This window comes from Pieris brassicae, chromosome 11 (genome assembly GCF_905147105.1).
Source record: "Pieris brassicae chromosome 11, ilPieBrab1.1, whole genome shotgun sequence".
NCBI lineage: Eukaryota > Metazoa > Arthropoda > Insecta > Lepidoptera > Pieridae > Pieris > Pieris brassicae.
The window spans coordinates 7173575-7189922 of NC_059675.1; the positions used below are offsets into that span (position 1 = coordinate 7173575).

Genomic DNA, 16348 nt, shown 5'->3' on the forward strand with positions numbered 1-16348 from the left:
ATTTTCTGTGGTCGAAATGGTCTTTCAAAATCTAAGTTTTCACCTAAGTCTCTATATTTTGCGTATAATTATTTAAAAAAACATGTAAACAATTCATATTTAGAGGCTGCTGTACAAAATAATGATCAAATCAAGAGTCCATAAGATTGCGTCTAGTAATTATATTATTTACAGGTAAATATATAATTTAATAATAAGTATATTAATTATATTTTTATGATATACATTAACAACTAAGCCCTATAATACATCGCTCAAAAGACATACTTCTTTAGCCTCCAATTGTGCTTGTGCAGCCTCCAACTCTTTCTTAGCAGCCTGATACTTGCCCTGCATTATTGCCAAATTAGCCTTAAGAGGCAACACATCCTTATTCACGGAATAGAATTGTGCCATAGCGATGGTCCAAGAAATCAAACCGGCAACATTACCACAAGCTAGTTTTGCCGCATCAAACGTGTATTGACTGGAAAATTTATGAAAAGTCAAAAATATCTTACTAAACCTTAATCCTCGATTCTGAAATGTATGATTAATGGTTATTCAAGGCTAAACACCTAAACGAAGTGTCAACTGTCAACAAAACTTGGTAATAAAAAATTAAATGAAAATCCTTTATAGGTCGTATTTAAAATCACTGCAAATTTAGCTTGATTATTAAAAGGCAGGAAAAAAAATATTGTTGGTATATTTACGGGAAATTGAAGTATGGTTGCAGCAAATCAACCATTTCGGCATTGATTTCATCTTTCGGGTAGAACTTCAAGTTGTTCAAGAATCTGGAATCTGCCATAACCTGCAATTACCAAATATATCATACAGAGAAACTTCGTACCAGACTTTAGTAGATACAACTTATAACCGCACACGCAGGTTTCGCTTCTACACACATATATATATATATAGATCATATTGTTTTTAGGCATAATTAAAAGCGAATTATTGGATATCTATTGGACCAAATGTGTCAACAACACAAACACAATATGTTCCACTTATAATGTTCCTAATTATATTTATTGAATTAGAATAATATGGCTCTGATTATCTTAAAAGTCATTAATAATGTATAGTATACAGTATTAATAAAACACCGACATAAGAACTACTTTTGCATAATTGTATACCAAAAACATTCGTCAAAAAGAATCATTCTGGATATTGGTGAAAGCTACAATAAATTCCGTGTAGTAGTATATGTAGTAGTAAGAGTATTGCGAACAGACAAACTGCAGGATATCCGAACCCTTTCGACTAATAGAGTCCTTCAAAGAACGAGCGTACCAATACTTAAAATGCCGGCAACGTACTTGCGAGCCTTCTGGCAATGTGAATGTCTATGGGAGATAGTATCACCTAACATCGGATGAGTGAACAAAATACACATGTCAGAAGTGGTAGTAGCCAGTGCCAATAGATGATCATGCACAAGGATATGACTACTGCATGATTTTGTATTTCTATATTCACAATGTATACGTGTTAATGATGATATAAATAATTAAAAAATCTGCGTTTACTGCACAAGACATTATGAGACAGAATTGCCTTCTAAAGTTCTAATATGTGACTACTAAACGAATACATCAACCAATAGCGTGTATATTTTCTCGATCTCCCTTTCTCAATCCCACTCAATCGGTCTCTCCCTTTTCTTCGAAAAAAATGCTGCACATGCGCACAAAGTAGTTTCACTTCAAAAAGACGCAGGGCTTGCCTTATACAAAATAGTTAGAATATGCTGGCTGACGTTTTTTTGTATTAATATTTATATTTGTTTTATATTTAAATTAGGTTTCGCACTCTTGTATATCACAATATTATTTTTTACCGTTTTCTACCGATTGCCGTCCGTCACATCATGTTTTTAAGTTTATTGTTAATATTACTATTTCTGTGAAAAAAGTGAGAATAAATGACAGTATATATTTCGAGGTCGAGTTTTGTATAAGAACTAATGTCACCATGCCAAAATTTGTATATTAATGGTACCTTTAACGATTCCGCCCAAGATGCCATTAGAAACTCTTTTTCAGGATCTGGTTTGATAGGATCAATTTTCTTCCTAAATAGAATGATGACAGCATCCATAATAAGAGTAATAAGGTAAGGCGGTTTTCCCAATTTTCGCACTGTTGCTATATCGGCTGCATTAATAGTCTGAAAAATATAGAAATAAGGCCTTTTTATATATTGTTATTAAGTTTGCAATACAGTGTGGTGGAAACTAGCTTACGTTTTTTTGATAACATATATTAAGTAGACACTAAATTTTAACATATTTAAACAGAAAGAAACCATGCCACGCTAGCTGAGAACCAGCTAAACCCACCTTTTACCTCAACTTGAGGATTTTACCGGACGCGTAAGTCTTTTATTACTATTTTTTATCAAACCTCCATCTCGCCAGGTACTCCCACGGACGAGGTCTGTTTATCAGGCCTTCTCTCAAAAAACACTAATTTATATGTGATAAAGATGCAATAGGCAAATTTTACACAAACAAGGTAGACATTATTAAAGTGTGGTCGAAAAAATGTCATCAATATGCATGCAAAATCTACACATTTTGAAAAAAAAAACAAAAATGACCGAGGATAAAAAAATACGTTAGTATATCATTTGTGCGTACATGCTAATCTTAAACTTCTGTATGGTTTTCTCGTTGTTTTCAGCAGTAGATTAAGGTTAGCATTTATTGGTAACATTTTATTGAAAACTATAAACTTTTTAAGTTTGTAGGTAATTATCGAAATTAAAATGAATAAAACATAATCTTACTAGCAAAGCCGCCTCAGCCGCATCCAATGCAGGCTTAGCCGCGGCCAACTTCTCCTCTGCCACAGCAGTTTCTGCCGCGATGACGCTGACCAGTTTCACTGCACGGTCTTTTACAATTAATACTTCTGCTTTTACTACTTCGGCCGCCGCTTGCGAGTCGGCGACAGCTGCTAATACCTGAGGTTATTTTGAAAAATCAAATATAGTCAAATAAGATAAGTTTAAAAAAAAACACACTTTTTAAACATTTAATTCATTGAATCATAATACAGTGTTAACTCCATGTAACTCGATTTAACAACAAACCCCCTAAAGCGTCGAAGGCTTTGGTTGGTTAAGCTCGTCTTCGATACAATGATACACTCTATATAGCATTACAAGCATCCACAATTAAATAATAAAATGTTCTATTTAAGTTTTTAAGTCGCCGACATTAGTTATAACTGCGGAACTGTTTACGTTCTTTTGTCGCTTTATTGTCCTAGCCGATAATAAACTCGACTGTCGGCATCATACTTACCGAACTTTTTAAGAAAATAACTTTTGTTTACGGATTGGAATTTAACACAAAGATGCCTCAATATCGCAAGATATTAATAAAATAAGTTAAAAAAACACAACCTTAATTACTGGTGCAACAAAAGACGTCATACTAAGATTTATTTATGTAAATCACTAGAAATAAACTCCATATTTCCATATAATGACAACGCTTTGTAACGTCAAAATATGCACAGTCCATTGAGTGTCGTTATATAGTGTTTACAATATACAGTCATGGTCAACTAATTAGGGACACTCTTTGGTTAAAGTGAATTGTGAATTTATTTTTTATTTTCCAACGAGTCTAAACCATATTCCATATCTCTTACATGTAAGTATAATTAGTAATTTATGTGCCCGATTATACAAACAATAACAACTTCTTAAACATTAAACCTCTTTACAGTATAGCTGATAGATTATTGTAGTGATATTTGTTCAAATAATGCTGACTGGCCATTTAATTAGGGACACTGAGATATTGCGTTCTATTTTCAAAATTTGAATCTCAATACTTTTTTACTTCTTCTCTTATTGTTTCGTGGTAGTTTTGGCGGCAATCTCGATATTTATTTTAAGTTTTGAAAAATATTTTAAAGAAAAATGGGTAAAAATAAAAGTTGCGATCCAACACTACGAAAAATTATCATGAAGTTTGTTGTCGAGCATGGTAGGCCATACCGGAGAATAGCAGAACATTTAAATTGTTCAAAAACTATGGTATACAATGCATTGCAACATATCAGACGCAATAACACAGATTTAAATGTGCCCAGAACAAAAAGATCGAGAAAAACAACTCCGCAAGAAGATAGAATGATAACCAGGTAAACTAAGAAAGATCCGTTTCTAGGCTCTATTTTAATTAAACACGAAGTGTTTGGGACAGACGAAAGAGCTGGTGTCTCAGCGAGGACCGTTCGACGACGTCTGGTAGAAGCAGGGTTGTTCGGAAGAGTGGCTCGCAAAGTACTGTTGTAGAACATAGAAATGATCGTTTGGCGTTTGCACGTAAATATGGACATTGGACCTACGCCCAATGGCAACATGTATTATTCTCTGACGAGACCAAGGTTAATTTGAGTTGTTCAGATGGAAGGCAATACGTACGGCGTCCAGTAAAAGCGGAAATGAATCCAAGATTCACAAAAAAGCAGGTGAAACATGGTGGTGGAAACATTAAAATGTGGGGTCCATTTTCTGGACGTGGAGTGGGACCTGTGAGGAAAGTTCAGGGTAACTTAGACCAACATCAATACAAGGCAATATTGGAGAAAACGATGCTTCCCTATGCTGAGGAGCATCTCCCTATTATATGGACGTTTCAGCATGATAATGACCCGAAACATACCGCCCGTTCAGTCAAGTCGTTTCTTACCAGTCAGTCAGTATCGGTGCTAGATTGGCCAGCAAATAGCCCGGACCTTAACCCAATCGAGCACCTTTGGCACGAAATCAAAAAAAAAGTAGCCACTTATCGTACCACAACTTTAGATGAACTTAATGAAGCTTTTTGTGAGGCATGGGCAAACATTCCTGTCGAAACATGCCAGAAACTGATAATGTCTATGCCACATCAGTGTCAAGCGGTAATTACTAACAAAGGTTTTGCTACTGGGTACTGATTTTACACGTAATAAAATGGAGCTGTTGAAGATATTATAATACTTCAGATTATTAGTTTTGTTTAACTCTATTTTTCATTATAGTTTACTGTCCTTAATTAAATGTCCAGCTACAGAATTATACCTTAAAATTGAATACATATTCAACCTTTGATATTAAATACTTTTTTCAATTTATTTATTCTTTTATTTACAGCCATTTAAAGCATAAAAATCGGACCAAATTATGCAAATAATAGTTACTGAGAAATCAATAGGGTTTTATATTTGTATGTACATAACTGGTTATTGTTCTTCACTATCTTGCATGTCCCTAATTAGTTGACCACGACTGTATATGAATGATATTGAACATGAGTTTATCTTATGCTAAATTTATCATAATCATAATCTCTTCTATTTTATAAAGAAGTCAATAAATATTTCATACCTCTTCTGCTGCAGCAGTGGCTTCTTTTATTTCACATTCTTTGACTTCTAATTCTTTTTTCAGCTCATCGACACTAGCAGCTGCTTCTACTAACTTATCCAAACCAGTAGTCATTCTTAAAATATTGAATTTTATTTTTATTCATAAAATGACTTACCAAACTAAAATATAATATAATAACATTTCATTAGCAAGGCCTCAACTGTCGGCAGCGCAATAACGAGCCTCCTCACGTGTTAGTTGCAGCGGTGTCATTTATCAGGTGAGACTGGCTGAAGTGTTATAACCAAAAAGAGGAGAATACTATAAGAATACCTTCGTGCCATTTCAGCAATATTTTCGTGTTTTTCTTTATATAGCACCTTGTATCCCTCCAAAAACGATAGATACGATTTAGGAGTAACGTGTGTTTGTCTTCTAAACCTATCGTAATACATTACACAAGTATCGGCGACATTATCCTGAACCATTCCCATTATTTCTATGAGTTGTATCTTCGTTTCCGCCGTACATACAACCTGAAAGTTACCTTTGGAATAAAGAGTAATATACATTTGTTTCGTTTTAAAATTTTATCATTGAGTAGAAATTCGAAAGTTGAAACATCTGTTTGTATTTATATACGACAAAATCTCAAACCTTATTACTAAGAGAAAATAGGTATTCTTCGTTTCTTCAAACATTTTCACTTTACATATATATTATTTATTTTAATAATTAATAGCTTCTTATCATTTAAAGTAAAACACAAACTTGGAATTCGCTTAGGAAGTGATGAGCGACTTCAATCAGAGCCGTTCTTGGCCACTTCTGGAACCAATCCATTGTTGATCCGGAAATGAGACCAGGGAATTTGAGTGCTCGACTCCTAAACTTTTCTCCTACCTATAGAGTATAAATATAGACTTTTTAAAATATGATGAGGAATAGCAAATTTCATAGCAAAATTGATGATTATATGAAATAAATTTATTTAAACAATTTGCGGAAACAAATAAATAACTATTTATCGCATCATTTTAAGTACTGACGTCTATAGTATATATTGTAATGTAACAAGAGAAAAAATAACTAAAATAAATATTTTGAAGCATTTTATGAAAAATGGGGTTAATTTTGTCAACAAACTTCTACAAATTATTTAGGTATTAAACATGCAAACAAATTTACCGGTGAAAAGCACAACACGACGTGTAAGTTAGATCTAGAACGCATAATAAAGTATTCGTAAAGGATATCCGGGACTGGAATTCTTTTAGGGGCGTACTTCTTCATTATAGGAGTTAGTTCGTTTAAGATTTCATCTATAGAAAGAAACATTGATTTTTATAGATATTAAGAAGCTGAAGAGCTTGTGCTAGATATAATATCATTATCAAGAGACTTCATATTGTAAATATCTTATTATCCGAATAATAAAAAAAATTAATGGCGCTACAACCTTTTTAGGTCTGTAGGTATTAATTTTGAGGCTCAGGCCTCAGATTTCTGTATCTCTTTCATGATCATTTGTTAATCTAATAGGCAAGACAGTTTCCTCACGATGTTTTCCTTTAGCGTTCGAGTGAATGTTAAATGCGCACAATGGTGCACAGCCGGGGCTCGAACTACTCAGGTATGAGAGTCGCATAGGCAACACTGCTCAATCCGAATAATAGTCTTAATTAACATTATTAATTAAAGGAGCCGAAATAATACTCATTGATTAATTAAGCAGCAAATGATGTCTAGTGATAAAAACATTGAATCATTTAATGTCCAGAAGAATATCGACCCAAAAATGTAGTCTTGCTAGACAGCTTCTTTTACTCGAAATATATTAAAAACTCTCACCCATTTCATCCTTAGGGAAAAGATTGGCAATTTCTCCGGAACTTAAGATATTGTTCAAAAACTCAAGGAACTGCTCATCTTTAATATCATTATCGGTGAATATAAATGTTATACCCTGCCCTTGTAAACCAGCAATTCGATACAGGATTTTTATATCATCACAAAAGTTGTTAACATTGTAGGTTCTGGAATCATTTTTTTATTTCTCCCTCTTCGTATTTTATACTATGGACCACGTTATGATCAGTGACTACGAATTTGATATCCGTTCTTTTTTGCAAAAATATCTAAGACTGCAATTGCACTAGTGTGTGCAAATGCAGCAATTATGACTGGTATTTTGGAATAAAACCCAGGAATTAGTATTAGAAAGAGAAAGAAAAACTAACAGTTGCCTCGGAGATTTGTTTGTTTCAATGTTCTATTCATTATAGTATATTCTCACCTCGTTAAAGTAATTTGGTAAAATGAGAAGTTGGCTATATATGAAGCTAATTTTGTCAAGCTTTGTTTACCAGAACCACCCACACCCACAAGCAAAGCATTTCCTCTGAAACAAAAGCATATCAATCAGCATGAATGAAATGTCCATCTATGAACAGAAAATTCAAATTTGGCAAACTAGTTTTTATTTTGTTTATATTTGGGAAACTGCACATTGTAAGGTTGATATAATAGTTACCTTGGAGTATTAATAATCCTGGATATTATAAAGAGATGAACCATTGCGTCGTGGAAGAATACCAAATCCAAATGGGCTCCACGAATTTGATCATTGAATTGCTCTTCGAACTGACCAAGTTTAAATAAGACAAATTCCCACCTAAAAATAGGTACAAAGTTTGAAATCCAGCCGGTTCTCATAGAATTCATCAAAAACTAATAAGAACTTCACGCTATTAGTTTACACGATTATAAGGATACAGACTACTACGTCAGCCAAATAAATATCATTTATTTAACTGAAATCGACCTGTGTGACCTTCGCGGTTCACCATTCCATTATCATCATTAGAACAGACTTTTCATCATTCAATATGTCAACACCCAGTATTTCGATGATAGCTGAAGCTTTAGAGAGAGTGTCTTCGAAGAGAGGAGTAGCGACAAAGGGGTCTCAAATAACATTTGAAATAACCTCTGTCACAGTTTATTTCACCAGTAGGCGATGGAATCGTCACGTCCCGATGCCGTTTGTATTAGGTTTTATCATTAACAAATTTATTTGGTAAATCTTATCAGTTATCAAATACCAGTAGTATAACTTGTTGTCGTTACAAACAATATATTCTCAATTTATACTTACGTAGGAAGTTCCTCATATATCTTAGGCGCCTCAGTACTGAAGTCTTCATCCTCATCGCCTGTTGGATCAACCGCTTCCCGTAGGAAATTCACAAAGAATGTTTCTCCATCGGGAAATTCGCTTACTATGTCTGGTAACTCTTGTGCCGCTGTCTTCCAAAACATAGCGACGAACCAATCCTTGTCATCAAATGTTGTAAACCTTTAACAATATAAACAGAAGTTGCTTATGTTATTTAAAGGTCGCGTCCTGTGGTGAACCAAGTAGACATTTCTGCGTCTATATTGACAATTATTGTATAGTTGATATGAATCAAACCAAAACATTCATTATTTCGTTCTCAAGTAATAAGTTCATTAACCGATTAAAAAATAATTTGCAATACTACTACTACTACTAGGTTCTAGTGTACTATATGTATATGAATAAGAAAATACGGATAAAAAGATAATCTATTATTATAAATTGTTATATGTTTACCTATCTGAAATAACTCTGGTACATTCATGGAACCACAACTTTAGAGCAATTTTGATACTGGGCAGTTCATCTCTCTTAATAAATAGAATGCCCTCCCAGATCCGAGATAAATCTCGAAGGTTGAAGACGTAGTGAAACTTTGCCGGCGTCGGCAACATTTTTACCTAAAAATAAATAAATAAATGAAAAAATATAGATAAACACATAAATAGTTGATTATGTAATCTAGTCGTTTTTATTAAAATCTAGCTCATATGAGACTTGTATACTCGTAAATCTTTGTCTATCTCAATTCTAAATCGAGAAAGACTTAAGTAATTTCAAAAACTTTTTTAAATCAAAAATATGTTGCTTTAATTAAAGTTTACCTTTGTTTGTTGCCATATAAGCCGCGTAACCGATACTAGTCTTGGCATAAAATCAACGATTTTCTTATCAAATCTACTTTTACAGAAGTAACCGGCGCTAATTGTCTCTGAAATTATAATTTATTATAAAATAAGAAAATAGTAAAAGTTTTATATAGAAGTTTAAATTACCAAAAATCTTATCCATTGAGACATTACTGGGTAAAGTGCAGTTGAAAATATTAAATTGCCTCTTTAGTCTCGGTGGAATATCGTTTCGTCCACCACCTGTAAAAAATATTAATCATTATATCCCTACTTCATAAATAACGCGTAGCGTTATCGGCCTAGTGGCCGTGCGGTTGTTATCCCCGAAATCGTAGGTTCGACCTCCGGCCGCACACCAATAGTCTTTGTCATATGTACGCATCTATCAGACAGAAGGCGGATCACCTTTTCACCGGATCATATTTTTATTTCATACACACTTGTGCAAAAATTAACAAAAAACGAATGCAATCTGAGGCCAAATATACGGATGTAGCGCAAATGATTTATTATTATGTATTTCATAAATAAAATAAAATTTGTAAATACAAATAAGAAATTTCCAATTATGAAGTTATTTCTTGAAGTTTATATGGATGGTATATATATACACCCTATAATTTTCCCTTCCACTCCGATTTTGGTAGGTAATCCTCCAAGCAGAATATATTTATTAATTCTATGAAGTCGCTATAGTTACATATATACTTCTACCGTTAAACATATTACGAGTTGATGCTTTCGTACATAGGTTCTAAATTAGACATACCAGGGTGAATCATGGCACCGAACATTTGAATATCAGCGATAATAAAGAAATCTCCAGGTTTATCTAATGAATAAAAACCACGGCATTCCATCATCTGCCTTACTATTTCATTGGTGACCTAAAAGTATTTTATAAATTCATTGTCCTATTACATTGATATGCTTAGTTGTAAAAAGTGTCCTCAGTAGTTTGTTACACCTTTAATTGATTATTTACGTGATTATTCCGTAGATAGTGTTTTGGAATAACAAGAATTTTCTAAATAAATTATATAAATTTCAGTAAACTAAATTATTTATTTATTAAAGAATTAAATAATAAAGAGACTAACTGCCTCTTCTAGGCCACCAATATAAGGAAAATATCAATAAGGTATGCAAATACTTAGAGAATAGAACAGAACAAAGTAGTTAAATTGTATGTACACAGTTAAATTACAGTCAGAAATTTAAATAATAACAGAGAAGGATCTATGAAAAGTAACAAAGGTATCACAAATATCATGCCAATATATACCTGATCTCCCCATTCGTTGACAACCGGCATATTAATATCGTCAACAAACACAGTCATGGCTCTTCCACCGGGTGGTCCATATGTCATACCAACCCTTTTCTCTACATACGACTCAACGATTCGCTGTTAAACATGAGACGGAATGGAATATTTTTAGGCTTTCACACTTATGTTTACAGTCAAACTTGTAATGGCGGGTTGGTTACCATTTGCGAAGGTGGAACAAGTAAAATTTACTCGATAATATCAAGAATACGCCAGAAAAAGACAATAAAAAACATTAGTACAGAATAAAAATCTATTCATATTCATTAGTAATAAATTAAAGTTAAAACGTAACGAATATAAACACGACTACTGTCTTATTGCAGCGGAATATTGCATATAGCAACTTCACGGCAAAAATGCGTTAATATTTGAATGACCAAACGTCGAGATACGTAAACAATGTAATAAATTCACATTACTCAGTGTTATTAATTGTTGACTAGTCCATACACCAAAGACAATAGAAGTTAAGATTAATTAACATTTTAGATTACAGTCTTATGCATTGCGTCTCGGAATTAAATTAGAAAATAAATTACCTGAAACATATTAGGAGTCGTAGCAGAAGAAAAATTAATCATCTTGAACAATTTGACCTCATTATCGTACTTGGCCATATAGCTTTTAAGCATCACAGTTTTGGCTGTACCCTGTTCGCCAATTAGTAACACAGCCTTATTTTGTTTAGCAATAGTTTCTATTAAGAATGAAATGCAAACATTATCAACATTCGGCACTAAGATAGATGCGTACTCCGGCACAGTATCCGACGGATATATGTAGTCTTCTACATTTTCGGACCTAAAATGAAAAATAATTCAAAAATAGTATATGAAAATTATTTTCAAAGCCTCATTTAAATGTTTAATCTATTGCGATTTACAACAGTGACGGAGAGTTTATTGCCAGTTCTTCTAGTCCGTTCTACAACCTTTGAGAAATCGCATTAAGTTTGGAACCATTAATTTATTGTTCATAAGTGTTAAGTCATGTTCATGTAGAGAACATGAATAACATATATTTTGATTATTAGATATTAAATACGGACATTTTCTAATAACAGTAAAAAATATATAGATTTTCAGTATCATGTTACGTAAAATTCAACCCCAACTTCAGAAATTTATACATAAACTAGCTCGGTGTATGAATGAATATTAACTAAAATGAACAGATACCAATGTTGCCAGACTCCAGTCTCATTAACCATATATTCAAAAGGCATGATCCACTCCTTAGATTTGGCGCCGGGCCAGTCTATCTTTACGGGCAACTTTGTCATATACTCGGCCATACGAGTTCGAGCATCTAACTCGAGAACAGCTCCCAAGGACCACATCATTGCAAATACAAACAGCCTTTCCAGGTGACGATCAGTGTGTAATTCTGATAAAAATAAACATTGATCTCTCGTAACGTTATAATATTGCGTGTCTTAAATTTTTCATTAATTTGGTAATACATATTTTCTTCCTACCAACCCGATGGATTTATAGTTATGGAAAGTAAGTTGAGTAGCTTTACAACAACCTTAACCAGTGTTAACATGACGGTTTTGACAAATATTTGTATGAAAAATGTCAGATTCTCCCGTGACAAGAGAAAAAATTTACTTGTCAAACTCATAGTAGAACTACTGAATTCACTTGTATGCCACGTTATAACTGAGAGGAGGTAAACATCGACCAATAAAATTAAAAAAAAAACCAGCACAACTTTGATTATAGCAACGCTAAGTATGGACGTGCAAATTGGCCAGAGTACAAATACTTTAATATAATAGAGTCGATTGCAGAAATAAAGTTTAATTTTCATGACATTTTATACGTTTTACGTATTGTAAGAAAAGGTGTTGCCATTTAAAGAAGTTAGTTCCAATAGTTTATTTTTCAATGTATTCATGTATAACGCATGATTTAGAGAAATAATCTATACTCACTTCCACCTGGTATTTCTATCTGCAGTAGACCAATCAATACATCTATGCATTGCCTGAAAAACCAATATTAATTTAGAAAGAATTGGAAGGAAATTGAATCAAAGATCGAATATATACTTACCTGATATAAATAGCTTCTAGTAACTTCATTTTGGCGGGTAATCTTTGCTGAACAAACAAATGAACATCATCGTAAACTTTATTGAACGCTATGCGGAAGGCATCACTTTCTTTCGGTGATCGTTTTTTAAGCCAACCCTGAAAATTACCAATTATATGTCAATTAAATAACTTCATTGATACTGATAACGTCCAACTAAAAACAAAGAGAGAAAAGAAGTTATAAAATATAAAGAGTACAGGAGCTAGGAGCTAGCTAGCTAACAAAAATGATGTCTAGATAAAAAGAAAGTACACTAGTTCCTATACAGCTCTCTTCTATTTGACACGTTTACCGTACTTGACATAATAATTTCTCCATAACATTGTTGCACAATAGGAATGTTTTCTGTTTCAGCATAGGACAGGTTGATTAATTGTGGTTTATGATTGTTAGTGAATGTATAATGTTATGCGCCGTTAGTCTTGTCTATAAGAAAGTGGTTAAATATGAAAGAGCCGTGAGTATATGAGGTGTTTGATTCCAAAAAAGTCTGCATATTACTAGTACGTATAGTTGTCTAACCGTTAACAGTTTTGTTCTATTGTACATTTATGAAGTTGAGTAGCGAAAAGATTTCTTAAACCCTATTTAATTGTAACAGTAAAAAGGGAATCATTTTTTGACAAGTCATATTTTGTATAGACAATTCAAACCTCAAGTATTGGTTGCCATTTAAGGACTGATGATGAGAGGAAAACCATTCCCATCCTGCTGACGGTAGCGGGTGATGCGTTATCCACATTGTCTGGCTCAAACACCAGTTTACTATTTTGGGCCATTGTAATTCGATCTCCATTCGCTAAAGTTAGCGTTTTATTGTCGTCGAGTACAGAGTTAAGATTTTCTATCCACACAGCGTCCACTGGACCATCTGAGGTTAATTTTAATCAATGATATGTGATAAAACTTTAAGACCAGATACAGAAACGTTTCTCTATCAGTTTCATTAAGATTTAAAAAATGCTTTATATAATAATTAAAATTTTGCCTTAATTGTAATTATGACGATACAATTATATTTCTACAATTTCCGAAGGTATTAAAAAGTATATGCACATGCAGCAATAGCACATGACTCACTATTAAATTGGCTTGAATTTGTTCGCACGTACTTCATACATAACTCATTAAGAAAATAACTGACAAGGAGATGATACCTAAAACAATCCATGTAGTGTCCGATTTTTTTACTTTTAATGCCCTACGCCACAAAGTAGAGAAAATGCCATCAGTCCAATCATTAGTGGCCACATCCAAACGACCAAACATTTGCGGTGCGGTAATGGCCTTGAAATACATATTATATTAAAGCATAGTTGTTTATTGTACGTAACTACGATAAACATATTTGTGTAAATAACTGGTAATATTTCTAAACTCAAGTTGCGTATTCCGAAAAAAAGAATTGTTATGTTCTAATCAAAACGAAATAAAATTAAATGAACTTATGAGTTCGAGACAGTGATTTTGTCTACCCACGTGGTGAAATCTATTGTAATACAGTCAAAACAGTTTACGACGACATGGTTTCTAACAACATACCGTCTATATGTATGACCAAAATCAAAGGTCCTGGCGGGTAAAAGTATGTATTTATTACTTAATAACAACATCGGCTGTTACGACTACCGATTTTATGACCAAATATGAGTCTCTTCGATGTCGTTATAATAGATTTTGACTGTAATTATCCCTCAATAGTATCGTAGTCGGAAAAACATTGGAACGCATAACATATTTCAAGAGTGTATAATCAAGATAACTATTTTCTAAAATAATAAAAAAATCTAAATAAATCCGTAGTAAACTTTTTATTTCACCTTTGGATTCATTCTCATTTCTTTATGAGGTTTGCCTACTTCGGTCAATGCAGCCATAAGCGTGTGAATACATGTAGTCTTTCCTGACCCAGTTGGTCCCATAGTCATCAATCCGTGTCGTACCAGGGACGTTTCATACAATTGAATAATCTTTAAATTCCAATCAGGGTGATTTACCAGACCTGTCCGATCGGTCACTAACGTTATTGCACGTTGCATCTCTCTATAAAAAAATAAACCGGTTACATGTAATTGACACTTTAATATTGTGATAATTTATAACATTAAGTTTGCTATGGAAGTGTTGAGAACATTTTATGTACTTCAATAAATCATTTGATTATTTTTGTATGAGATAATAAGCTCTTTAGATTAGATTTATTTAGTTCAACATTTGGAGGAAGGGAGGTGTACAGTTCCTCCAACTTGAAGTTTTGGGCGGATAGTGATTCGTAATGACAGATTGTAGATGTCGCTAGAAGTATTTCGAATGAAACAAATAACTGTCAGAAAATGATTATGGAGCTCGTTGACGTGGATAGGGAACGAACACAAATGGGACGACATATATGCAAACATGGAGGAAATTTATGGCGCAATGTAAACGAATTGAGAAGAGAAGCCACTTGGGAAGCTGATGAGGAACTGGTGCTACATATAACATCATTAGAATAAGAACTAATATTGTGAATACTTTAGTAAATAGTGTAATCAATTCACATTTAAATCTGTTTACGAAGTTTATTGAAATATGTAATTCTCGCGTAATAGGTGAATATTATTTCGTGTACACGCCCATGAGAACGTTATATATAGTGTTAGCTTAGGAAATATTACTTACTTATGTACAGTCTGACTAAGTTTGATTCCCGGGAAGAGATCTTCTATCAATGATACGAATAATGGCTCATCTTCATCTACCAATTTCGAGACATTCATTTCTCTGAAAAATTGAAAATGCAATAAAATGTATAAATACTTTTTAAAAAATAAATTATATTAACTTACTTTAATACTCTCATCATTATATTCTCTTCAGTGCTCTCAGGATTCGCTCGTTTCTGCGACCCCATAGTTCTTAGCACAGACAAAATATTTCTTAGTCCAAAGTCATAATGCACCTGTTTTGACAGTTGCTCTTCACAAAGTTTGTATAGCGTGAAGAATTTACGAGCTGTAATAAAAAATTATCAACAAAAAACCCTTGAATCATTTAGTAAGTTTAAATCTATGAATATAGATGATATTACAGTTTAATAACGTTATTTATGAATTGTTTTATTTAAAAAAAAATGTTTTTAGAATAATAGAAAGCTTATCTACGTCTTTATATTTTGGTTTAGCAAATTTACAACTTAAATTTTGATCTGAAACTTATATTACCCAGCAAAATGTTTTCCTTGAATCCACAACTGGCTAACTTCACTCTGATAATAATCTGTCTATCAGGCACCATCATTGCGACTGAACGGAACTGAATCTTCAAATTCTCTGGCAATTCTTGTCTTCCAGCGTAACCCGGGTTCATTGTAATGATAAACGCAAACTCTGGATTTAGACTCACCACATCCCCATCACTACAATATAATTCACAATAATAAAAACAACAATTATGACTGATATTTTTATTAAATATTATTTCCGTAACTCGAGATTAAAATTGGCACCAAACATAGATCGCAAAAAATATAAAATTGTAA

The 16348-nt window shown here is 33.1% G+C and overlaps 1 protein-coding gene across 3 annotated transcripts in view; it reads right to left on the reverse strand.

The window, feature by feature from the left end:
* Positions 1-16348, reverse strand: part of LOC123715948 (dynein axonemal heavy chain 8) — a 52277-nt gene that overhangs the window by 12478 nt on the left and 23451 nt on the right. For all 3 annotated transcript variants that reach the window (XM_045671333.1, XM_045671334.1, XM_045671335.1), the window contains exons 43-69: positions 16032-16225; positions 15657-15822; positions 15490-15591; positions 14649-14871; positions 13986-14115; positions 13482-13699; positions 12787-12923; positions 12666-12718; positions 11905-12112; positions 11266-11527; positions 10679-10801; positions 10163-10280; positions 9538-9633; positions 9367-9473; positions 8999-9162; positions 8519-8719; positions 7895-8035; positions 7658-7762; positions 7213-7397; positions 6550-6683; positions 6133-6264; positions 5695-5897; positions 5380-5494; positions 2782-2958; positions 1993-2160; positions 696-796; positions 268-466 (exon numbers count right to left, since the gene is read on the reverse strand). In XM_045671333.1, the coding sequence (XP_045527289.1) occupies positions 268-466; positions 696-796; positions 1993-2160; positions 2782-2958; positions 5380-5494; positions 5695-5897; positions 6133-6264; positions 6550-6683; positions 7213-7397; positions 7658-7762; positions 7895-8035; positions 8519-8719; positions 8999-9162; positions 9367-9473; positions 9538-9633; positions 10163-10280; positions 10679-10801; positions 11266-11527; positions 11905-12112; positions 12666-12718; positions 12787-12923; positions 13482-13699; positions 13986-14115; positions 14649-14871; positions 15490-15591; positions 15657-15822; positions 16032-16225 (4162 nt within the window). The remainder of the gene's footprint in view (positions 1-267; positions 467-695; positions 797-1992; positions 2161-2781; positions 2959-5379; positions 5495-5694; positions 5898-6132; positions 6265-6549; positions 6684-7212; positions 7398-7657; positions 7763-7894; positions 8036-8518; positions 8720-8998; positions 9163-9366; positions 9474-9537; positions 9634-10162; positions 10281-10678; positions 10802-11265; positions 11528-11904; positions 12113-12665; positions 12719-12786; positions 12924-13481; positions 13700-13985; positions 14116-14648; positions 14872-15489; positions 15592-15656; positions 15823-16031; positions 16226-16348) is intronic.